The sequence below is a fragment of the Manis javanica genome, chromosome 10 (assembly GCF_040802235.1).
Source record: "Manis javanica isolate MJ-LG chromosome 10, MJ_LKY, whole genome shotgun sequence".
In the NCBI taxonomy this organism is placed as follows: domain Eukaryota; kingdom Metazoa; phylum Chordata; class Mammalia; order Pholidota; family Manidae; genus Manis; species Manis javanica.
Window position 1 is genome coordinate 74,221,070 of NC_133165.1, and position 25,543 is coordinate 74,246,612.

The 25,543-nt window shown below is 44.3% G+C and overlaps 1 protein-coding gene across 4 annotated transcripts in view; it reads left to right on the forward strand.

Moving 5' to 3' along the window:
• The first annotated feature begins 1,567 nt into the window (after window positions 1–1,567).
• The window catches only part of PPM1H (protein phosphatase, Mg2+/Mn2+ dependent 1H), a 244,517-nt gene continuing 220,541 nt past the window's right edge, over window positions 1,568–25,543 (forward strand). For 2 of the 4 annotated variants that reach the window (XM_037024338.2, XM_037024326.2), the window contains exon 1: window positions 1,570–2,105. In XM_037024338.2, the coding sequence (XP_036880233.1) occupies window positions 1,864–2,105 (242 nt within the window). In that variant the 5' untranslated portion in view covers window positions 1,570–1,863. Of the gene's footprint in view, window positions 2,106–25,543 lie in introns of all 4 variants that reach the window. The other 2 variants (XM_037024330.2, XM_037024344.2) reach the window with 2 other exon arrangements.

Below are 25,543 nucleotides of genomic sequence, written 5' to 3' on the forward strand. Positions count from 1 at the left end.
AAAGGAGTTTATAATTCAATAAAGCAAATGTTGAGAAGATCTCTTGTTCATTTAGATTTTCCATTATCTCGACTTCTGCTTCAGGTATTAAAATTAGAGAAAGGGGGCCAAGATAAAATTACATTTCTGTTCTGAAAAACAATAGAAAAACTCATTTGCTAGAAATGATATTTCACTGTGTTGATTTTTACATAACTATTGGTATATAGTAAACTGGAGTACATATCATGAAAAAGCTAAAGGGGAAAATCACTTAAAAAAATATACTCAACAAAAACAATCAGTGAGGGTTGTCAGGCCTCACCTAAAAGCAAGTGTTCCAAATCCGCTGGCAAGAACTGTCTTCCCCCCAACACCTGAGGTGTTCTCCCCTTCCCTTCTCACTAAGAATGAGGGCCTGTATTTCCTCCTGAACTGCAGGTGAGTCCTTCAGTGCATTGTAACACAGAATCCTGGCAAGTTAAATGGTAGGTAAACACAGGAACAGGATACAGAATAAGTAAACATGAACAGGATATGGCTTTCTTGCCAAAAAAACCCCAACTCCTAAGCCAGTATTTAACAAATGCTACCCCCGATGAAGCATATTCATCGGTTTTTCAGTTTTTTCTTAATGTAAGATTCCCCCAATTTTTATCGTTCCACGCATTTACTTATTTCTACTTCAGCAGTTGAGCTGCTGTGTTCTGTTCACACTCCTTCGTTTTTAAAGTGACCTTAGACCGTTTTGCTGCAATGTTTGGAATTAAGAAAATAACAGCCTAATTGTCTTAATAGTAAACATGGTCATCTTTGAAAAGATACTTCTGTTTTGTTGCTATGTTGGAGGAAAATGCTGGTATATATTTACTAAACAGTGAAGTCCTGGGCAAAGTAGGAGTCGCTTCTGATTTCTTAGAGTTCGTTTTCTTCACCATTAAGCTGATTCTGGGTCCGGAACAGTATTTGATCAGCAGATAGTGATGCGCGTGCTGGTAATGAAAGACAAAGCAAAGTAATTCTTGAAATGCCCAGGGAAAAACTTTTAATGATTCCTGTGCGACGCTTGAGTTGTTTTTAGTTAAACCTCCAAAACGTCTCTTGCACCAGGTGTTCGTTTCCACTGCAGGACTTGCAGTCATCCCGCCAGGACTCCACCGGCCTCCCCTGTCCCCTCTGGCTGCCGAAGTTGCCTTTCCCGAAAGCGTAGGCAGCATTCCTCCACGCGTGGACGCAACTGGCTTTTCCCGGTGGCCCGGCTCCACGTGACCTCCCCTAACACCGGCGCGGCCGCCAGCTCACAGCGCCCCCATCCCCTCCGCCAGGTACCGGCCGCGGCTGGCTTCCCCCTCCCCGTAAGGTCACGGTCCGGGTGCGAACCTCGTTCTGCGGGCTGGGGAGGGGCTGGGCAGGGGCTGGGGAGGGGCTGGGCAGGGGCTGGGCTCCGGCCCAGGCAGCCGCTCCTGCCCTCGCAGACCAATCATCACATGACTCCGCGGCGGCGGTAGCCGCGGCAGGAGCCGCGCCGGCTACGCTGGCTCGCCGGGCGGGCTCAGTTCCGCTCGCGCAGGAGTCGAGCGCGGCGGGCGGGGCGGGACCTGCCGCGGCGCGGGCGCCCGGCCGCTCCCAGAGCGCGCGGCGTCTCCCGGCCCGGCCGGCCTGTCCATGCCGTTCCGTTGCGGAAGTGTGGTGGGGGGCGGCGGCGCAGAGCGCGCGAGGCCGGGGCTCGGCCCCCTGCAGCACTAGGCTCCGGGAGCCGCACGGCGCTCCCCAGCGGCCCGGCTACCCGTGCGTTCGCCGCAGCCTGCATGCCACGCGCCGCGCAGCGCCGCGTCCCCGCCGCCGCCTTCTGCTCGCACCGCTGCCGCCGGGCGCCGGAGTAATATGCTCACCCGAGTGAAATCTGCCGTGGCCAATTTCATGGGCGGCATCATGGCTGGCAACTCAGGCTCCGAGCACGGCGGCGGCTGCGGAGGCTCGGACCTGCCCCTGCGCTTCCCCTACGGGCGGCCCGAGTTCCTGGGGCTGTCTCAGGACGAGGTGGAGTGCAGCGCCGACCACATCGCCCGCCCCATCCTCATTCTCAAGGAGAGCCGGCGGCTGCCCTGGGCCACTGGCTACGCAGAGTAAGTGTAGCGACGCCGGGGCGCCCGTACTCTCTCGCGGCCCTTCCCCGCACGGTTCCAGCCCTCCTAGCTCCTTGCTCGGTGGCCCCAGGGCCCTCCTCCGGCTGCCGTCGTCCAGGCCTCGGCGGGGACCTGTATACTTAAGCTGATCGTTTCCTTTTCCCCCCTCTCCTCCCTCTCCCCCTGCCCCCAACGCCAAGGACGCTGCGCCTCCTGCCCGGGTGCGGGTAGTAGGTGGGTGGGTTGCCGCGCTGGACCGTGGGAAACCTGGCGGTCGGACGCGTCTGAAAATCCGGGCACTGTGACATTTGGAAGAAAGCGTGTAGAGCAGCTCTGCTGAAGTTTGAAAGAGCAGGGAAGTCTGGTACCTGCGCCCACCCTCCACCCTCTAAAAATCTTTGTGAACTTTGTGGGAGAGCCTGTAGCTCTCACTGCGCGGTGGCGATTGGGGTGGGGGCGGGGGACGGAGCCCGAGGGCATCCGCGTGCGTGGCTACACCTTTCCGAAGGGCTCCGTTTCTCTGACTTGGGCACGAGAGCTCCTGCGTTTCTCGTTTAGTAGGTAGTAAAACCCTGCGCGTCCGGTAAATACCGAATACTGTTTCCCCCAGTCTTTGGGGAGGGGCAAACTTTCTCCAGGTGGCTAGTGACAGCATTTTGGTAATAGCTGTGGCGATTAAAACGGTCCTTTAACGGATTTACTATTTCAAGAACGGTGTAAGTTCACCACCTGGAGTGGAACTAGGAAGAGTGGGAGTATTGTAACGGCCTTCCCCCCACCAACCCCCGCACTCCTCCATTGACTGTTAATGACCATTTTATGACTAGTAGGCTATGTGGGTATATCCCCCTAGTCAGCGTTATAGAACTGGGAAACTTGGAAGGTGGAAATGGGGAGACCAGAGTTCCAGGGTGAATAACTACCCGGTGGATGCAAAACTGCACTCAAAACTCTAGAGGGAGGCACACCTGCCCGTGTTCCTTTAACTCCATCGGCTCTGTAATCTTGGCCCTCCCCTACCCGAGCACAGCCTCGTCTCCTGATTGGTTTATCCAGGAACCAATCAACTCTCCCGACGCCTTGGCGCTTTGATGCTGACCCTGTGCTGGTGGTGGCCCGGATACCCCGGAGCAGGCACGGTTCTCAGAGCTCCGGGTTCCTGTGTGAGAGATGGTTTGAAAGGTGCTCTGCCTGGGAGCTCAAATTCTCTTTCCCTTCCCATTCATCGTATAACCTTTTCTCCACGGGTTGAAAAACATGTAAATGGAGATAGACGACTGGAGTGTGAGATGGTGAGGAAACACAAGAGTGCTGGGTGCTAAAACAATAAAAACACATAATAAAGGACAAGGTTGGTAGAGAACGTTGGGGCTGGGGAAGTACAAAATAGCATTGTAACTTACAGGAGAAGGCCGAAGCAAAAATAACCCCTGTGGAAGGAAAGACCTGAAGGAGAAAAAGGTGCCTCCCAAAACGTACCAAGCACTGTATTTTGACTGCGGGGTGGGGTTTAAAGCCTATTTGGATCCTTTGCAAGACAAAAAGTAGCTTGGGGGAATACTTGCAGGGGGGCCCTTGTGCCTGCCCCAAACGATTTTGTAGGGCCTGTTGTTACGCCAGTGCCCGGGCACTTTGTGTTAGGGGCAGAAAGGCAAGCAGGCAGATGGTGAGAACATTATAAAAGGAAGATGTCGAAACATACACGGAGCGTGGAAGCTACTTGGACCCAGTAAAAGGGATGTCTCAGAAAAGCAGCAAGGAAGGAAAGGGGGGGTTTAAAAACCACCAGCTTTGGGATGTTTGGATCCTGTGGTGGGCACATGTGCCAAGGGGTTGTAAAAAATATCAGTGAATCTGAAATGAGACATGTAATAGGATGGATAGTACTTAGAGGCTCTAACTCCTCCTAGCTGGGCCTCAGTTCCCCTATTTCTAAAAAGCTTGTCCATGAGAGATACTCAATTGGAAGGTTAGAAAGGCCCCTGCAAAGTGTTTAATGTTAATACTTGTGAATTCAAGCAAAGTCCTATATACAAATGTTAGCCCCACCCTGGGGTAATGACAGCTCAAGGTCTGAGAGCTGTGTGTGCCTCTCTAGACTTCTTTGGATGCACCTATAAATTCATAATCATGCCTGCCTATTTTCTTCCCCCCAAATTCGCACACAACCCTATAAGGTAGGCACTAACATTTCAGTTTTATAGAAGAGAATACAGAGGCACTGAATGGTTAAGCATCTTGCTCAGTCATACCACCATAGCAGAGCATTTATTTGAGCCTTAGCAGTCTGACTCCAGAGCCTACGGCACAGATTACCTCCTTACAGTGTGTTAAATTATGATGCATCCATTTGTAATCAGGATTAACCACTAATATTGTCTTGCCACCTCCTTTGGTGTACTATACCACTTCCTCAAACCTTGAACTCCAGTTCCCTGCAAAAATACATCCTGAATGAACAAAATGGCTGAAATAGGAAAGGGGAGAGAAAGAGAAGCAGGAACTGTGACTGTGATCAGAGGCTGCTACCAGGATCTACTGGGGGGACAAATTCTCTTTGTTCTAGAAGGTAGAAAGAGAGAGAGATAGAAAGAGTAGGAAGATTTCTTAAAGGCTGGACATAGAATGCTGGTGAATGAAGGCCTGAATTGGAAGTGGCTTGCTTACCCTTCTAGAAAGTGAGCTATTCTCTAAGCCTTCCTTTGGAGAAAAATTTGGTGTATCTTGGTAATTGAGGTTTTGGGGAGGGTTGAGCTCTAGTATTGATGACCTTTGTGGGAGAAAAATTAAGAAGAAATGTTGTATTTTTTTTGCCATTTATTTTTAGTCCCTTTCAAGAAGCAAAAATAATGAACTAGAACTCAATAGAACTAGAGATTTAGCTAAAGCAATCCCTTTAAAATTTGGTGGTCCAGAAACTGAAGACCCTTATTTATTAATTGTGTATTTATTGGCATTGTGCTGGCCCCTCAAAAGGCTTCTTTATGTGGCTGGAAAATTTAACTACTTGATTAAGGGCTATGTGCTAGGTTTCAAAGCTCTTGTAAAGCATTGCAGTTACAGAAACATCCATAAGAGCTAAAATCTTCCCCAAAACATGCCTTAGCAAGTTTTTACTTTTTAGTTTGGCTTTGAAATCGCTGACTTAGCCTGTTAGATCTGCTTAGAGAGAGTCCATGGGGAGCAGCAATCTGACCAGAGACCCCACAGGGCAGCTACTTCCTTTCTCTCTCCACAAATTTAACTACCACCCAAGTGGTTCCTGTGCTTCAGGGACCAGAAAGGCACTTCAGTTTTTAATAGGTTAGGAGCCCATTTTGACTCTGATGTTGCCCATCCTTTCTCCCATTGACGGTCTTTACGTACAAGTGAATATGGAGTTTGTGCCTGGAATGATGGGAGCTAGAGAATGCAGGGAATGTGCAGTTCTGTGTATGCAAGCATAATATCCAGGTTTTTATCAGTGATAAATTTGCTTGTGCAGCAAAAAATAGTATAGCATAATTTTACTTAGGTTATAGCTATTACTATACCATTCTTTTTTTCCCCCTGTACCCTTCTTATAAAAGTGCCCCAGACATGAGTAGATAAAAAAAGCTGCTTTTGAAAGTTTCTGTTAAATATACATTGCCTAAGTTTTTTGTGTCTCACAAAGTTCAAAATTGTGAAATTTTTGGTGAAATAACCTCATTTAAATCCAGTGAACACTCCACAACGATTTGAATTTATTTTGGAATCTGTAGGCTATCTCACCAGTCATTGGCACTAATTAGCAATTACCAATAAATTGCATTAGTTGGCGGTGCAGTGATGATGACAGAACCCACTATTCCTCTTGCCTGATCACTCAGAAATCCCCTGGCCTTTCTTTTTGCCCTCTGACCTCTAGCACCAGCCTCCCTTAGCAGAACTCCTGGCTGGGAACTTCCTGTTTGACTTAGGCAGCTTGAAGGGCCTTGAGGTTCTCCACTTCATGTATAAAGATAAAAGGAAATGGATTAGGATTGGGTGGTTCTCAGTTAGCAGCGCTCTCCATAGCACTTTTTGCAGATGAGAGAGACAAAAGTCCAAAGTAGCCTGAAATATTTCACCTACCTTTCTGGTAACCGGCAGAAGGCATTAATTCCTTACTTTAAAGCAAATGGCTAAGCTCACCTCCATCTTTCAGATTTGACATTATAATGAAGTTATCCCCTCTGGAGTGGAGCTTCTTTGCTCTCCTTTTTGTTAGGAAAATGGATCAGCTTCCTTCAAAGACTGAGTGAAGCTTCAGATAGAGGATTTAATATTCCAGTTGCTTGTGTTTATCCTGTTTCTGCCCCGGTTAGGTAGACATAATCTCTGATACTACCTTACTGCACAGTGCTTCCTAATTGTTAAAACAGTACCACTTGTTAACTTACAATGCCTGCATTTTAGAATTGTTTTCTAAAAATATATTACTGAAGTCATTTTTTTTATTGAGGTATAACTGCCATTATAACACGTTAGTTTCAGGTATACAACAATGATACATGTACGTATTGTGACGTGATCACCACGGTTAGTCTAGTTAACATCCATCACCATACAGAGTTAAAAAATGATTTGAATTTGAGCAAACAGTTGGGTCTTAATCCATGGGATGCTTGGGGGCGGGGACGGGGGTACTCCCGATTCAACTTTTACACCATTGGCACTCTGCAAATGCTCACTCAGTCCACATGCTTTCCGTCACTTAGCATTCACATAATTGAGAACTTTACTTGGGTCAGACTGAAAAGTAGAAATAGATGCCACATCTCTTTGCTATGCTCCTGTTTAATTATATCAGTAGGAAATTTAATAGTTGAGTCACTTCTCTCTTCAGCTCTTAGCCAGTCAGATGATACTATCTGAGGAGTATAGTAAATGCCAGAATATGTTGTCTAAAAACTGCTTAATGATGAATGAAGACAACTTTGCACTGTGTTTTTTCTTACCTCAGAGGTAGATATTGTCCATTTGGAGGCTTAGGGAGCCAAACTTCATGAAGGCTTGGGAAATCTAAAATTATTCTTTTTCTGGTGTGGTCAGATCACTTGGGTGTTCTGGATTGTGAATCCATGGTGCTTTCTTTGTTATACTATTTCTGACTTAGTTTTGTCTAAATGGCTGTGAAATTTAAATGCTTTATTTATGAGGGAGAATAATGATACCACCAACTTAACATCTGGATAGCTCTGGACGATTAGCAGGGCCCTGCCATGTACATTCAAATGTCAGCATCTGTTATCCATGTTAAAAATGGAGAATGAAGTCCAGCGAGAACCCGTTACTTTAGAATCTCATATGGTACCCGATCCTGGTGACCATCATGGAGTCATTGGACTTGACCTTTCATTGTATGAACTTATTCATTAATAAAAAGATACCATATCCCTCCCTGTAAACAAAATGTCACAGAGGAGAATGTAATATGTTTTATTGCTCAGAGGAAACTAATAAGGTCTAACCCCTGGTGGCTTTAAATTGGAGAAGGACATTTCAGGACATCAAGTTTTATGCAAAAGGTTTTCAAAGCTTTTCTAAGTAGTAGTATTGAATATAATAGCCTTTCTTAATTGCTCTTAAGTCTCTTATTCTATGGGCATTTCCTAAGCACAACAGTCCAAATCTTGTAAAAATTACCATCTTCTCTTACCTGCAGAGTGCTTTCATTCATATTTTAATGTTTAGGGAAACCGTGTAAGTCTTAAAACCAAGCTGTACATTTTATGTAGTGGTGTTTATCTAGGTTTAATAAATAAATCACGTGTTTTACTATCAACGGTTAGTCAGGAGTTAGGAAATATACTTAGGAACTCTGAATAGTGGGTCTCAAACCATGACAGGTTTTATGAGACAGTTCCTTTTAAAATTTAGTTAGGGAGTTTTGTGCCCTTAGAACTTAACTATACCTAAGCAGTATCAAGTTTTAATGTGAATTTTTCAAGTGCATAAACTTAGGGGGCCAAGAGGGCTAGCACCAGCTTAGCATTCGTTTGCTGATCTTCTGCATCATGGGCTCTGGCAGACCATCTTGTGGAGTGGATGCACTGATGACTGCGTGAGTCAAGCCTAATCAAGCCTTGCTGGACGGGGTGGTGTAATTAATCATCACAGGGCTGTGGAGCAGACAGATCAATTATTTGCCAAGCTGAGAGGACTCAAAGTGGTTTGCATTATCTGCTGTCCTTTCTGAAAGTTGACAAATGGACATTTAAGCTATGAAAAGATGGTGCCTGTTTACCATATGACCTTTTTCATATAAGTAAAGGAAGAACAAGAATCTCAAGTGATTAATTTTTTTAACTAAAAATGTTATGGATTATTGAATTACTATATATAAGTGGTCCACTATGGCGTACTAATAGTCATTCTGTGCCTTTTTGAAAATGGTGAACATTGACAAATTTTGTTTAGAACACAAAGCTGGCAAAAAAAGACAAAATAAATGTTTAGTAGGAACAAATTTTAAGGTTTGAATATGTATAGCCCATAAGAGGATATGAAGGGAGAGAGGAAATCAAACTGGTATTACTATACAAAGAACTATTAAGAGGGTTTTTTTTAAACATAAAAGAAAATAGCTATGATATTTTGTTGCAAATAAATAGCCTATGAGGATGAACTCTAAAATATATGTGGAAATAGCTATGATATTTTGTTGCAAATAAATGGCTTATGAGGATGAACTCTAAAATATATGTTTCAAAAAACCAAACAATTTTAGCAGCCTTTTAGGACAGCGTTTAGCCTGTAAAGTAGAGCTGAGTAGAGCCAAAGAGCCAGATTAGATGGCCTCTTGGCGCTCTTCCCTGTGATTATTAGTAATGGGGCCCTGCTGCCCTGTAGTTAGAACCAGGTGTCCAGAGCTGGGCTGGTGATTCAGTGCAGCAGCAAATGGGAAGAAGAGAATTGGCAACTCGGACTACAGCAGCTGGTGTTTGTTTTTGGAAATATCCAGGTGCACACGTGGGAATTAATGGGTGCATAGTTGAAGCCCTCCCTTTGCTCCTGTCCCCAGGCCCTAGGTCATCAGGCCAGTGCTGGCAGTGGCCACGTGACGACGCTGGCTCTTTCCCACCTTGCACACCAACTGAAAACCTGTCTGCTGCCTTGCCGTCTGTCCTCAGAGGCAATCTGGGTCGTCATTCTTGGAATCCCTCCAGTCCTAGCTCCCAGCATTATTACCATCATGGACCCTCATTCATTTTTTTTTGCTGATGTAGCTCTTGTGAAAATTTTGTCTGGTAAGCTGTATAAAACAAGTAGTATGTTGACCCCTTAAAACAATTTTTAACCAGGTACATATAATAACTGGTTAGCAGAAAAGGTGGCTGTGGTGATAATTGCAGTGAGCTGGTAACATTTCAGTTCAAAGCAAAGGATTAACCTTTGCTTCAGTTAATATGTTCTGTTCTATTACCCACAATCTGTTTTTCAGTAGCCTTTTTTTTTTTCCTTCAGTATTTGAAATACCTTCGGTTTCCTATTGCTACCTTTTCTAGGTCCTTAAGGAGCCTGGACCACAAACTGAAACTCTTGCCAATTGGCTTGACTTTTGCACCCCTGGGTTTTCATCCAGGTGTGCTCAGGTTCATGTCAGTCATCTTGTTTGCAATTCACATATGGAACACTTCCCTTGTGTACCTTATTTTAGAGTTCCCGATATCCTTTTCCTTGTTGAGAAACTGTTTTAATAGTTTTATTTTTGGGGTTCACAAAGTGCTTCATGTTACTGGAGAGGCTTGGCTGCAGATTTGTTTAACTCGTGCTGAAAGTTTCTTTTTTTTTTAGCAGGGTTTTGACCCTTGGGCAAACATTTATCTTGTAAAAATTTCTATGATCTACTGACTATGGGTGAGAAGAACTTAAAAACATCTTGAAATGTCTACTAACCTGTCAAGGTGGAGGAAGGCATTGATTAGTTAGGAACATAGAATTAACTTCTTTAATGGCACTATTTTTATTTCTTACTGCAGAATTGATATGTGTTCATTGTAGGCATGTTCACATTCTCATAAGTACTATGAACATAAAAATTACCAATAAATTCTGTCACTCATAATTAGCTTCAATTGATAATTTGTGTGTATTGCTAAGTACATGTGCATTTATTTGTGAAACGGGATAATTCTCCATACTGATTAGTAGTTCTTTCACAGCAAATGGAGTGACTGTCCCTTGTAAACAAATACTGTACTCTGTCATTTTTAATAGTTGCATTGTATGGCTTTGACCTTTTTTTGTTTTGTGGTAACCAATTTTTTACTAAAAACATTTCTGGGATGAATATCCTTGTAGATGAATGTTAAGCCATAATTTGAAAAGTGACATTTTTCTGGGAAAAATGTTTGCCACTATTTCTAGTTACATTATTTAACAGTTTGAAAAGATTAATGTTTAGGCTGAAAATTGTTTTGAGGAATGTTAGTTATGTGCTTTATTTTAAAGTATTTTAACAAAGTAGTGTTTTGGTAAGCCAGGACTAGTGATTAAAAAACACATTATTGCTTCTTTTAATATTTACTACTAAATGAGTTTTAGAAAAATGACTCTTCATGACTAGTTTAAGACCTTTCTCTGAAAAACTGCCTAACGATTCTGGCCTTCTTCAGAGCTAAAGGTATTCATTGGCTGTCATGCATTTGAGAGAGAATTGGTGACATCTCTTGTTTTTATTTAGTTGTTTTAACCTTCAGCGACTACTCTTGAGGGGGTGGGTGTTGTATATATTTTAATTCCACTGTTACTTAATAAAGAGCCATATAGGTTAATGCTCAAATATATAAACCTGAAATAGTAGTGATGTAATCATACAATTCTTTTAATTTCAAATGAAGGAAAGATCACCTTTGTTCTATAGGCTGCTTTCAAATTTTGTGCTCAACTTCTGGGAATACAACAGCTATTACAGTGCTTAGAAATGTTGGGGGAGTGTTGTGTATTTTCCTCAGTCCTTGTCCCCACCACAACAAAGAATTGAAGGGCAGAGACATAGTAGGGAAGCAGAGTAAGTTTTATTTAAAGTTACTTAAAGAGAGAAGAAGTGCAGCAGGTAACCTCAGCAAGGAGAGGCGCCCTGAAAGTTTGGAGAAAGTTTAAGATTAAAAGGTTACACACTTAGAAAGTGTGGGCGACCTCAGAAAGAGGAGCGCCCCGAAAGGTTGGGGGTTCCCTCTTTTAAGGATTCTTTAGGAATGTGACTAAGGCCTGGGGGTGCAGACCTGTTAAGTGGTCTTTGAATACTTAGAATTAACTTAACACAAGGAACTTCCTGCGCTGATTTCTCCAGGGTATTGGTCCTGGAGCATATCAAACAAAGCCACCTGCCCAGCCCCCAAGGTGGGCTGAGTTATTGTCTGTTTGCTAAAGAGTAAGTTAAAAATCTTACTTCTTAACTTTCTGAGTATTAAAATACAATCTTTAAGGTGGAATCCTTCCTTCCTTTTACTATATGTTGTTTATGGCTGGGCCTGCATGCTAAATTAGTTGTCTAGGTTACAAACTACCTTATTTGAGCCAGAAGGGGAAAAAAATGCAAAAAACAGCATATAGGTAAAGGTAAAATATCAGGTGGACCTGCATTATTAACACAGTAAAGACATGGGCTCTGCTGAAGTATCCTCCTTTATTTGGGAAATATTCAAACATTCCAGGCCAAGTTGCTCCTGGCTTTTTGAGCTTTAATTGATAAACTCTGGGTCTTTTTAGTGGACTTTCCTGGCCTTTTTCCACCCCACTCATACCTATTTTCCTGCCTAACAGAAATATCAGACAATAATTTGCTCAAATGTTGGAGGCCTTGCATGATATTCTCCACATCTGGGCTGCCCTTTGGGGAAATGGAAACAAATACATCTAACTTTCTGACTCTTAGCTGGAGGTAAGTGGTAAACATACCTGCTAGACAAAGTAGATTTCTTGGTATATATGAATGAGTGGCTGAGGATAGGAAGTCTGCATAGATACCAAATTCAGAGCCCCACTGAAGTTTTTGAACATTAGTAATTCTGCCCTCTCACCTGCTACCATTTTTTTCTCTACCTCATTTTCTTTCCTTGATAGGTTTTTATTGCTATATTCATAAGGCACCTACCTGTCAATCCTTCCTTTGTGCACAGCTAAAGCATTATAGAATTAGGCACAGTCTATGATTTAGTTCATTGATGGATTGGATTATTTGTGCTGAAGCTTGAAGTTTGCTTTTGGTACAAAAACTCAGTTACCTGAGGTAATTGGATCATTTCCCTCTCCAACCCCAAGCCAGTATCTTCTTATTTAAAATAATGTACATGTAGATATGACTCAGAATAAATAAATTCTATATTAAAATTTAATTTCTACTCTTATATTGGTATTGGTTCTCAAGCTGACCCAAGGAGCTTTTCTTTCTGTCAGCTATATATATAAATGGTATTTACTGTCATGGATGAAAAAGGACAGAAGGAAAAACTGAGACATTTAAAAAATATTTATAAATTCAGTTAAAAATAAACATGAAGGCATTTTTGTTGAAAAATAGCCATGTGTACCAAAACCAATTTAGTAAGAAGAGTGGCATCCTTCCATACTTGGGAATCTCTTCAGTGCCTTCCTTAATCGAAGACAGCTGGATTCTTACCTGCTTCTGCATCTAATTTGTTGAACTGTCACACCCATTAGTAAACTCCACTCCTAGTCTTGAGAGAGTCAGAGTGAAAAGGGAGAGTAACACCATAGCATTTGGTGAGAATAATTTTGACCTCAGTGTGTCCCTTGAAATGATCATGGAGTTCCCCAGGCTTCACAGGCCACTTTGAGAACTGCTGGTGCAGACTATAAAAAGCATAACTTTACATTATTTTCTGAGCTGCGTTTTACTGATAGAAAAACAGACCACTTTTTAAAAGTTACGGTGGAATGAAGTTCTGCTTCTCACATGAATGTTTGGCTGGTTCAGGAGCATATTTTTCCATGTTCCCCGTGTCTCTTCCTGATACAGATGACAGGTGGCCCTTGAACAATGCAGGTTTGAACTGCGCGCGTTCACTTACCCAGACTTTTTTCCAGTAAACACTATTCAGTACTCTAAATGTGTTTTCTCTTTGCTTAACGATTTTCTTAATATTTTTTTCCTCTAGCGTTATTGTAAGAATACAGTATATAATACATAGGAGTACAAAATACGTATTATCAACTGTTCTTGGTAAAGCTACCAATCAACAGTAGGTTTGTTTGTAGTTAAGCTTTTGGGGAATGAAAAATGACAGGTAGGTTTGTGGCCGCCCTGGGGCTAAGTGCCCCTAACCCTTATGGTGTTGATGGCTCACCTGTTGTCATCGTCCCCAGAGGGCCTTGTGTGTCATGGATGTTGGGGCGGCTATTAGATGGTTGAGGGGTTAGTATTACTCATCTCTAACAGATAATAATCAAGTGACAGGAGTTGGAATTGGCTAGTGTTAGTAGAAATCTTTGAGCCCCTTAGGTTTATAGCAGTTCTGCGCTTGTTTAGTAGTCGTAGGGTGCTGGTTTTCTTTGCGTCATCACCATGCATGTACTGTATACTTCACAAGGGCCGAAAAAAAGACACAGAGGTTTTAATTTTAAGAGGCCTATGCAATGGTTGGAAGATAAATTCATGAGGAGATTAAAACCTAAGCATAGAGTGACAGAGAAGCAGAGAAGTAGTGGTGCTGGGAGAAGATAAGTACCTCAAAGAGGCAGTTTGAGGTCACCTAGGCGTTTGTCCCAACCAGCTTGTGGCTTCAGAAAAGTGGTTCCCCTTTTCAGTCCTCAGTTGGTGTGTTTATAAAAGTTAGGTCATTGACTCAATCCTTTCTGGCTGTGAGGTGCTGAGGGGGGTAAGTAGCAAAACAGAAGTTGTGCACTGATTAAATTCTGCTGCCTTTTAAGTAGGACACTTGTATGCGTGCATAAAAAATCCTTCATTTGCCTTATTTTTTTAATCTTAAAATGTCTGAAGGATGTGTTGGCTGAATATGCATTTTAGTAGAAGGTGGAAGTGAATTGAAAATAATTACATTTGATTTAGTGATACAAACGTCTAAATGTAACAGCATGGTAACCCAAGGATGATACAGTGGAGCCTAAGCTTCTTGGACAGTGTCTCCTCTGTTCTGTGTAGCACTGAAGGAATGAACAGCAAGCATAGATAATAACATTGTTTTTAGAAAAAATAAAGATAACAAATTCTTAAGTAAACATCCTGTCATGGATGAAAAAGGACAGAAATTTTAGCATCTTTTTCCCCGTTTTAGAGTTAATGATGCAGTTAGCATATCTGCAGATTTCAAGTATTTGTTTAGAAGAAGAAATCTTTCAAAGTTTTATCAGGGTAAGCAGGTAAAATTATGATGGTGGTGATTTCACCATAACTGGTTCTTGTTGGTCCCACTCTGGGATGGCCTCTTTAAAAGGCATGATTCAGTTAAAGCCAAGCTATAGTTTGTGAAGTATATAGATGTCTGAATATGGGCTATGAAAAATGGAAAAAAAAGTGAAATTGGTTGAAACCTCCTCCTAACTTCTTCCAGGACAGAAAGGAATAAAGGTCACAACTAGTTTTGAATTTAGTCCCTCTAGTTGCCGGACAGAGGGTGGGCAATGCGAGGACTGCTACATGCTCACAGGACTGTACGGTCACTTTCGGAAGAGCTAATGTGCTCTGCTTTGGCAGTTAAAATGCTGTAGAAAGCTGCAATGCTGATGTAATTTTTAAATCAGTACCTGTACTTACATGTGGCCCTGTGGCTACTGTATCACTCTGCTCTTCTCAGCCCATCTGACCTGAGAGTAAAGGCCACGGTGTCTTGCTCGAGATTTGGTTTTGAAAATGTGTTAGTCAAGATATATTTTAAAAGCACTGGGAAGATTGCTACTTAACATACGTCACTGCAGGACGTATTTTCAGAATGTTGAGGATAGTTCTCTTCATCTGTTTTGGTTCTTTGTGAGTTGAACTTTACTGTGCTACCATTTTGCTAGTGGTGCATTCACTGCAGACGTTAAGTGACCAGCAGTAGGTCCTTGAAGGTCACTGGGTAAGTGGCTAAGGATGAGTGGTTGGGACTCCACTTACCTTAGCTTCCTCCCTAATGTGTTTTTTGATGCCCTTATAGGACTGATTTATTTTACTTTTCAGTATCTTTGGTCATGCTAGAACTGCTTTGAGCTTCCATTTCGATGGTAGAGGTTTTCTGATTAAAATAGGAACCATTCAAAACAATGTGCTCCACCGATTTTTTTCACAGAGAAAATGCATTCTGTTAGTGTTTGAACTTAAATTACATATCCTTTTCTGAGTTATATTTATTTTTATCATATTTTGAAGCAGTTATGTACTTCATCTGTAAAACTAATTTTGCAGTTTTATGAGAAGCTAGGTGATTTATTTTATTCCATCAATGATTGGTTAGGTTCTTACAAATTAACGGGTGAGCCATCTCCACTTCATTCCATGTGGCAGTCAGGCTTTTTGAAGCATAAGAGAGACATCAAAGGCAAAACAGAAGATGCTTAGATTGTGTTATGTTAGTAAAATAAAGTTTGATTGTTAACATTATGTTTATTAAAGAAAATAACCCATTGTCAAAAATGCCCATTTTTAATTAGCCATACTGTGTACAACAGGCTATTTCAGCAAGGTTGGCAAAATACATTAATTCAGTTTTCAGTCAGTGTTTATTAAACCCCCATAGAATATAAGGTTCTCAAGATTAAAAAAGATGACTTTCCTGTCTTGAAGAGGTTCACAGGTAAGCAGGGGAGATATACTGTGAGTCTAACTGTAATACAGTAAACTCCTGTGATAAAGGGGTTTATGAAATGCAGTGGGAACCTGGCAGATGGGAGTGGAGGAGGGGCTTCTTCTGCTGGAATTGGGGAAAATGGGAAGAGGTTGGCAAAGCTGACCTTGGTCTAATCCCTGAGTGTTGGGTAGAGCCGGCATACTAGAGAGACAACAGCATGAATAAAAGCCTGGCGGTATGCAAGCAGCTGTTTCTGGGAATTAGAATAATCTTTTGTGACTGTTTGTAGAAGAACCTCAGAGACTCCCCACCTGGGGTCTGGACCACCTGGCACTACACATTTAATACTTTGTAGGGTTTCTTAGAGCGTTTTATACACTGCGGTGGATTTTGGAACTGTAAGCTGAGGGAGAGTATCATTCATTGCATCCTAAACTTGCCTGACTACAAAATCATTCATTTCCCTCTCCTTTTTCTGGTAAGTGCAGTTATAAACATTTTGAAGAACACAGTTAAGGAAATAGTAAGTTAAGCAATTGTGTGGTCTTTCTTACTAAGGAAGAGCAGGATGGGTGCCGACAAAATTTTGCTTGCTCTTTATTTAGGTCTGCCAGGTGTGGCCGCTGGGCCTCCCTGTAAGATGTGTGCTTCGCTTCATTATGGTCCAAAGAAGCACATCTGAATGATGCCTCTGTGTTCAGAATCCTGCTGGGCTGCTCTTGGGATGTGCACCCCTACATTGTGTGTTGAGCAGTGGAGGGATGACAGTGAGAAGGGCTTTATGAGAGGGAGAGATAAGACCTGAGGGGATTTGTCACGGATGGGGGCCTAAGGTGAATTCCCTGGGGACTACAGCTTTTGCTCCAGGAAAGATAATGAGCAAACCATATTCCTGGTTAGCCTCATATGCTTACGGATCATGTGGATATGTTTTGCAGAAACTGCTACAGTCTGTGCCTATGTCCCCATCTCTCCCCACCACCACCACACACACCTATTGAATTAAAGAGAAGTAGGGGTGGGTCTGGAGAGCAGGACCCTAGAACTCCTGAAGGCCTGGGCTTGAAAAAATAGATTGGGATGAAGATTGTGAAGGCCTTGTATAGCATGATAAGGAATTATATATATATATATATAGTAAGCAGGTATTGGGAATGTCATGAGATTTAATTTTGGGGAAAAAAATTGACAGGCATGTGAGAGAAACAGAGGTGAGGGCAAGGTGTGATGGTGAGATGGAAGAAGAGGGGCCCTTTGGGGCTTTAAGATGTTAAACTAGCAGACTGTGGGGCCTGATCGGGAATGAGAAAGAGATATGTGGTAGAGATTCTGAATTCATACTCTGCTCTAATTCTCTTGTCTAGGCACATGTGAGGCATATACTTTTCTCCTCCCTTTTCAGTTAAGTGAGCCTGTGGGACTAGTTCTGGCTGACGTGTTTGGAGGAGAAGTGAATGTTACTTCCAGGCTGAAGTGGATTTGTCATTGGCAGACCTTCCAGCAATGTCTGCCTCTTGTACAGAAAATAACAAGGTAGCCATGTGCTTCAGATGCTTCGGCTACAGGTGTGTGGATCCTCAGTCAGCTGAGTGCCTGTAGGGAGGTCAGTTGCTCCGTAGAGTTGTTCAGGTCCACAGTGATCAGCATCTGTTGTATGAAGCCCCTAAGGGTTGGGGCATGCTTGTTACCAAGGTATATCCAAGCCTATCTTGACCAGTACATGGTGGTAGTTTGTAGCACACACTTGGGTTGGAACCTGCAGTGGAGAAGCAGGTTTTCTTTACTGTGGTGGGTCCTTACTTTGACATTCCTAATGGATGTCATCTGAAGAAAAAACCTGCAACTATGCTGGATTAGTTAAGTAGGTTGTTTAGAGCTTTTAATACCTATCTTTGGTGGTGAATTTTGGAACTCCAAGCTGAGGCAGAGTATCATTGCATCCTAAACTTGACCAACTACAAAATCATACATTTTCTGCTCCTTTTTTGGTAAGTGCACTTACTAACATTTTGAAGAACACAGTTAAGGAAATAGCAAGTTACGCAATTGCAGTGGTTGAGGCATGAATTTAATTGCATAAACCAAGGAAGACCTCAGCTGGAAAGGAAGGATAGATTTGAGGGAAAATGTGAAAGAAGGATGGACAGGAGCAGGACTGACTGGACATTTAGAGGAGTAAAGAGGCCATTGTTGGAGTATGCCAGCTCATTTGCTTCAGTCCTTCACTGGTATCCCCTGTGCCTTTCCAGACCCTCATTCCTTCCCTCAGGCTAACAAGCCCATGCCTGACCCCTCTTTGTGTCAGCAGAGGGTCTTACCCTCCCATGTACTGGGAACTCCTCTTCCAGTCCACCTTGGGATGTCTTTAACATCATCCCTTTTATTTCCTGTTGTCTCAGATGGAGAAATGTTCTACCAGAAGTATTAACCAATGCCCCCCTCTCACTACACTCCCAATCACCACACACACACACACACACACACACACACACACACCACACACACACACACACACACACACACACACACACTTACTTTTGTGCTCTGTCTCCCATTGCTTCTGTTTGTTAGCCCAGCACATCTTTTCCTCTCCTTTGCCTCCCCTTTTGCCTAGAGATGTCTAAGTCACTGCTGTTGGGTCAAACGACAGATCCCCCCTCTTCTTGTCTGCATTACCCCTTCAAATTACTAGACATACTATTGTTTCCTTTTTGTAACCCCTTTATTTCCTTCCTTAACAAAAACACATATGGAATGCCTATGTTGTGCCAAGAATTCTTGGATGTCAGGGACATAAGGACAAGATAAGCTTCTTCCTACTGGATGACCCATCCAGCTGAACAAGCCACTGCAGTGCAGTGAGGCGGGTGTCATGACAGGGCATTGTGGGTGCTGGGCAGGAGCACAGAGCGAGGCTGGGGACATCAGGGAAGGCTGCCCACAGGAGATGAAGCCAGTGGGTGGAGGAGCTGCGGAGGACTAGTGTGGGTGCCGGGAAAGGCCAGGGTGGGATGCCCTTCAGCATGCATTGGTGGGACAGGATGCTCCTTAAGGGAATTTCCCAGAGGTCACCAGTGACTGTTTAGGTTCACATGGTACTGTAAACATTAGTTCACCCTCCACATCTTCATGGGAGCAGTAATAACTGCTGCTTACTGTCTGGACCATGAACTCTTTTATCCCTTAACTTTGGGGACTCCTTCCTTCTGTTCCTTTTCCTAATTTGCTAACCATGCTCTTACCTCTTCTCAGAAATATCCCTGAAATACAGGGCTTCTCAAGATCTCCAGACCTCTCCTCCTCCTGTCACCCTCCCATTAGCAGTTTTGTCCATGTCACTTTCTTGGCAGTTGGAATATATCTTCAGCCTTGCATGGTCTTGAACTCTTTGTATGGTCCCCTCTGCTGGCATCATCCCTGTAAGTCTGGGGAGGTGGGGAGAAATGTGTTCCCAGCCCAGGGAAAATAAACCTTTGAAGCCAAAATCACTCAGAGAAATAAAGTGGAGAAACCCATTTATTGCTTACAAGCAATTGTCTACTCCTGTTCACCCATGTCTCTTGCCACCCAGCCGCGAAGACCCCACCAACCTCTCTGCTCCAGATGTGCCCTTGTTCCCCTCAAACCCCTTGTAATCACCTATTGATATGGAGATGGACTACTTCTCTCCACCCCTTAGAAACACCTATTGATATGGAGATGCACTAAGGCCAGGTGAGAGGTTGTGGAACTATTGCAACTTGACCCACAGCCCACCCCTCCAGAGGTCTCGCCTCACAATCTACTCCACATCTTCTGCAGTGGCCCCTGTGTGAGAAAACTGGAGCACTATAAACAGACTAATAACATACAATAACAGGAATAAAATCATAAACCTCAAAGTGGAGGATTCAGCTAGGTTCAAAGTCCTATGCAGATGAAGTCCATAGCTCACCCATTCCACAGGAGGCCAGTATCTGAACAGGTAAGGAGTTCAGTGCACTCATCACACAGCAGTAGCCAGGGGGCTGGTCCAGGCCACAGGGACTATAGAAGAAAATAACCTTTAGGGCGATGAGACACATATTTTAATGACATCAGCAAAGGCAAATCTTGTCCATCAGGTGGGATGCATGCAAGAGAGTTGTCCTGTGGTAGGACAGTGGAAAGAACAAGATCTCATCCTGGTCTGGTACATCAGACCTTCCTCCCCCTCCCTGTGGGAGTTACAGATGGGTCAATATATAGGACTACAGGAGGTACATGCACTGGCCATAAAAATAAAACCTTCCCTGTAAGATAATCTTACCTCCTGGATGTTTTGAGTATAGTACCATGACCTTCGGGGGCCACTCTTGCTGTTACTCCAGGAACACACAGGAGGCCAGCTTCCAGGCCTTTTCTCCAAGGTGCCAGAAGGGCCAGCCATCATTGGTCCATGTGTCGGAATGTCAAGGGCCACGTCCACTCAACAGAATCTCCAGGGTTTAATGCAGTTGGGGCTGGCAGGAGGATGTTGCTCTGTTGCCCGTGTCCTGGCTTCAATAGCTCCTCTTTGGTTTGCACATACAGTCGTATAGGAGAGGCAGCAATATGGGTGTTGGCCTGTCAACAGGACTCAAGGCTCCTTTTTGAGGCTTCTCATTCAGATGCCATAGCACTGTGCATAAGCAAACTGACCAGCCCCACAGACTATTGGTGTCTGACTTCGGGTCAGATTTCAACAAACTATTTGTACCTCTCTGTCATGCCTGCCCTAATAGAGTTATATGGTACATGGAAGTTTCACCCTCTTCCTAATTACTGCACCCATTCTTGCAACACATGTCCAGTAAAATGGGTGCCTTGATCACTCTCAATCACCTGCGGTCAGCCATAGGCTGCAAAGAGATGCTCTAGGCCCCTTTTTGTCATTTGCTAATCTGCACAACATGAAGAAAAAACAACCAACAGGCCAGTGGCTGTATCCACACAAGTTCTGGCATACCAATATCCTTCTGATATGGGCAGAGGCCCAATATAGTCTGTCTGCCACCTGACAAGGGCTACTGGTGGGGACCACATAAAACCCTTTACTACTGTCCCATGTTGCTGTGGGACTCAGTGTAAATCCCTCATAGAGCACACAAGGCATTCCTGGGCTCTGCTGACTTCTTCAAAGGTCAACAGCAAGCCCCACCAGTGGGCTACAGCCTACAATGTCTTTTGCCCTGCATGTAATGAATGCTGATGTAACCATTGGGCCACATGAGAGGCAGGCTTTCCTTCTAGCCAACACACCTGGACCAGTGTGTCTGCTTGGTCATTTTCTGGGGATACCAAAGGCAAATGGCCAGTTACATGATGTATGGTAACTGTCTCAGTCTGACTAGAGGCCCATAGGTCTTACCACAACTCTTGCCCCCAAGGGGGCTGGTGACCAACTATCCATTTGGCATGGTACCATGTCGGTAGACATAGGGTCAAGCTCCAATAGATGGCCCAGCTATCAGTGCAGACAACTATAAGGGAGGACTCCTGGGTGATCACGAGCCATACTGCCTTCAACTCTGCCCATTGACTGCTCTTCCCGTCTCTGTCCTCCATTCATATTGTCTCAGTCTGAGGATGAAAAGCCACAGCCCTCCATTTTGGGGACTGTCCATGACTGGAGCCATCTGTGTACCAAGTATCTTCAGATATAGGGGCTTTCCCCTTCTGATTAGGGCTCTTGGCTACCAATGGCTCAAAAGCAAGTTTTTCCTGCTTTCCACTGGTATATGTTACTGGCCTCAATAAATGTTGGAGTAATTCACTTAAGGGGCTATTGGAGAGGGTGCTATGCTGCTATAAGTATGCGCCCCATTTGGCCAGTGTAGGTGTCCATGCCATGCCACTCCATGGCCTTTAGGTCCAGTCTCACATCCACCATGTGATGGGATAGGTGGTTATACCATTGTAGGAGCTGTTCTGGTGATAGGCTCCATAACCAGCAAGGCATGGTACACAGCAGCCAGTTGCTTCTCTATCAAGGTGTACTGGACCTCTGCTCCTTTCCATAATTGTGACCAAAATCCAATAGGTTGGCAAGTCTCTTCAAGCCACTGCTAGAGGCCGCATTCATAACCGTCTCAGTTACATGAACATATAGCTCACAGGGCCTTGATAAGTCCATTACATTCAAGGCCTGTATAGCCTTGACTGCTTGCTTAGCAGCAGTAGAAGCAGGTGAACATGCTTTTTCCCAGTCCCACCTGGTGCCCTTTTGTACCAACTGATACAAGGGCTTCAGAATTTGTGCCAAGTGTGGAATAAGACCCCAAAACTCTTGTAGTACTGCCACCGTGGTAGGGGTAGGGAAAGCCTGGACCTTGTCTGTTACTGCTTCTTGGATAACTTCAGTTTTACCAGACCAGACAACCCCCAAGAACTTTACTGACAAACTAGGTTCCTGAACCTTGGTGCTGTTCACAGCCCATCCTTTTTCTTGCAGATGTTGTATAGCAGTCTAGGGACTGCCCCTTCTAAATCTGCAAGAGAATTAGACATGAGCATGATATCATCAATGTAGTCATACAGCTGCACCATTTGTGGTTTCTTTCATGTGGCCAAGTCCTGGGCTACAAGTCCAAGATGAATGGTGGGACTGTGGAAGGACAGTGAATGTCCACTACTGGCCTTCCCACATGAAGGCAAACTGTTCCTGACTTCCCTGTGTTATGTCAATAGAGGAGAAAGCATTACCAAGGTCCACAACATAATGATACATCTCTAGTTCCTGACTGTGGATGTCCATAAGGGCTGCTGTAGAGGGGATGGCAGCCTGCAAAGGAGGTGAGATTTTATTCAGTTCCCTGTAATTCATGGTCATACACCAGGAGCTGTCTGGTTTCTTCACTGGCCTCACCAGAGAATTACAAGGACTATGAGTGGGCTTTATGATGCCCACCTTCTCCAACTCCTGCAGAGTTTCTACAGTTTTCTTGTGTTCCCCAGGCAATTTATATTGCTTAATATTTGTCACCCACCAAGGTATAGGCAGAACTATAGGTGGATGCTTAACATGTCCCCTCCGAACTGTCCTTACCACATGTATCCTCAGTCTGAACTCACCTGTAGTGATCTATAACCACAGGCCCTGCAGGATATAGAACCCCAAAATATATTCAGGGATAGGAGAAATGTACACAGTATGCTTCTTTGGGTGTAAATGCTCTATCCCCAGTGGGATTTCGGCTCGCTTCACTCTAATTGCCTTTCCCCCATAGCCATCTATCACGGCAGGGGGCCCCAGGAAAAATGCTCAGGGGTGCCATAAATCAGAGAACTCTCAGCTCTTCTGTCCACCGGTGCCAGGGCACGTTGTAAATTCATGGAGGACCAATGAATTGGTAGTTCTACATGTGGCCTCTGGTCCCCACCAAGTCTATCAATGTGGGGGCCTAGACCTCATCCTCAAACTGTGATGCCCAGTCATCCTCCTGTGGGGGCGAGGGCCCAGATGGAGCCTAAGTTCTGTCCCCCAGGAAGTCTTGCCGGGACAAAGGCTGGACATGGAGTTTTGTCTCCAGCTTATATGTCCTGCAACTCAGGCAGCTGGAACTGGCTTTAATTTGTGCCACAGTTCTAACAAGATCCTATTGGGCTGCCCATCAAGGTTTTCTTTCACTACCCCTACCTTTATCAAGTCAACCCACCTCTGGTCCTCAAGACCTTCATGGGGCCATTTGCATCTCTCCTTTCTGTCGTAGTCTATACTTCCTTCCGTACTCTTATTGTTTCAGTACTACCACCACCACCCCTCCCCCAGATCTGCTAAAGTATGAGTAGCCTCAGTTATGGCTTGCCCTATATGGGGGAGCAAGAATAGTCTCTCAGGACCCAAGGAGAGATGGGGGAGCTCTATGGAATACGAGATTCTCATAGTGAACAACTGCTTATCAGGGCCCTGGGGATTCATAGATGATATTTCTCATGCCCAACTCCTCTAACACCTGCTGGAGCTCTGCATATGTTTTCCAGGTAGTGGGTAAGTGTGGTAAATCACCCTGATTAGACCACACTGCTCTGATGGCTGCTGTCAGCTAATCCAGAAGCACTTGATTCCCTGAGGTGTGATGGGCACTTTGCAACCTCTGCTGGAGGGAAGGGTGAGTCATCAGGGAAGCCAATCTACTCATTTCAGAACCAGATGTAATGTTTTCCACCCCCATATCCCAGAGCCACAAAAGCCATGAAGGCAGAGGTTCCTATGGTTTCTGGTGAAACAGGATGCTCATGTCCACCAGCTCATCCTGGGTATAGGGGCGGTGCATGGAGTGCTCCACAACCTGGGGAGGAGCTGTTGTTTTTTGAATTTTTATTTTCTAAGTTACGGCCGACCTTTAATACAGGAGAGGGTGGTTCCCCAGGCAGTGGTCTCAGCAATAGTTTGGCCCTTGGCCCTACCACCTCATCCTCTCCTGACATCTCCTCTATGATCTCTGGGGCTGAAGACACCGCCCTTTCCTCCCCCTCCCCTATGGCCTCCTGCAATGCAGATTCTCCTGCTGCTTCCACCCTCATGGCTGCTAGCATATCTTCCAGGAGCTTCAACCTGTCTTCTTAAAAACTGTCTCTCTTTCCAAAAGGCCACAGTGGTAGGGGTAGGGAAAGCCTGGACCTTGTTTGTGACTGCTTCTTGGATAACTTCAGTTTTACCAGACCAGACAGCCCCCAAGAACTTTACTGACAAACTAGGTTCCTGAACCTTGGTGCTGTTCACAGCCCATCCTTTTTCTTGCAGATGTTGTATAGCAGTCTAGGGATAAGGTCATCGCCGAGCTCCTCCAGGCAACACTGAAGTGTTTCTCTCTCCTCAATAACTCTTTCCAGTGTCTCAGGAAAGAAAAATCACACAGTCCTGGCTGCCACACAGCCACTCAGGGCCTATAAGTAGTCTTCTATTGCATGGAGGACTAATTCCACAGCTTCCAGTGTCTCTGCCCTTACCCAATTCTGGGGAAGGGCCCACCCATCTAGGAGGTGCTTTACCCTAGACCAGTTCCATACTTGGGCTCTCCAAGTGGAAGTCCCATGAAAGGGGATTTTCCAGGTGTAGTCACGCCATCCACAGGGTGGTATCCCCCTCTATCCCTTGCAGCAGCCACTGGGGCCTCCCCACCATCCACAGGGAGGTTTCTGAATATCTCCCCACCATCTCTAGGGGCAGCCTGCCCAGGCATTGCACCTATGATGACAGATTTTGGGTTCAGAGATCCTGCCAACTACTGCCAGATAAAACTCTGAGGGAAAATGTGTTCCCAGCCTGGGTCAAATAAACCTTTGAAGCCAAAATCAGTTAAAGGGAGAAATAAAGTGGAGAAATCTGTTTATTGCCTACAAGCATTTGTCTACTCCTGCTTGCTGTGTCTCTTGAGACCTGGCTACAAACCTCCAAACCTCTTTGCTCCAGTTGTGTATTTGCTTCCCACTCCCCTGTAATCACCTATTGATACAGAGATGGATTACTTCTCTCCACCCATTGGAAATACCACTAAGGCCAGGTGAGAATTTCTGGAAATACTGCAATTTTACCCACAGTCCCCTTCATGATGCCTGGCTGAATCATATGCTTTGCATGAATGTGAATTTATGCCCATGAATGTGTTACAGGAGTTGTAAAGGACATGAGACCTACTCCATGCCCACATATCATTCACAAGCTAATGATTTTTGACAGTGGCA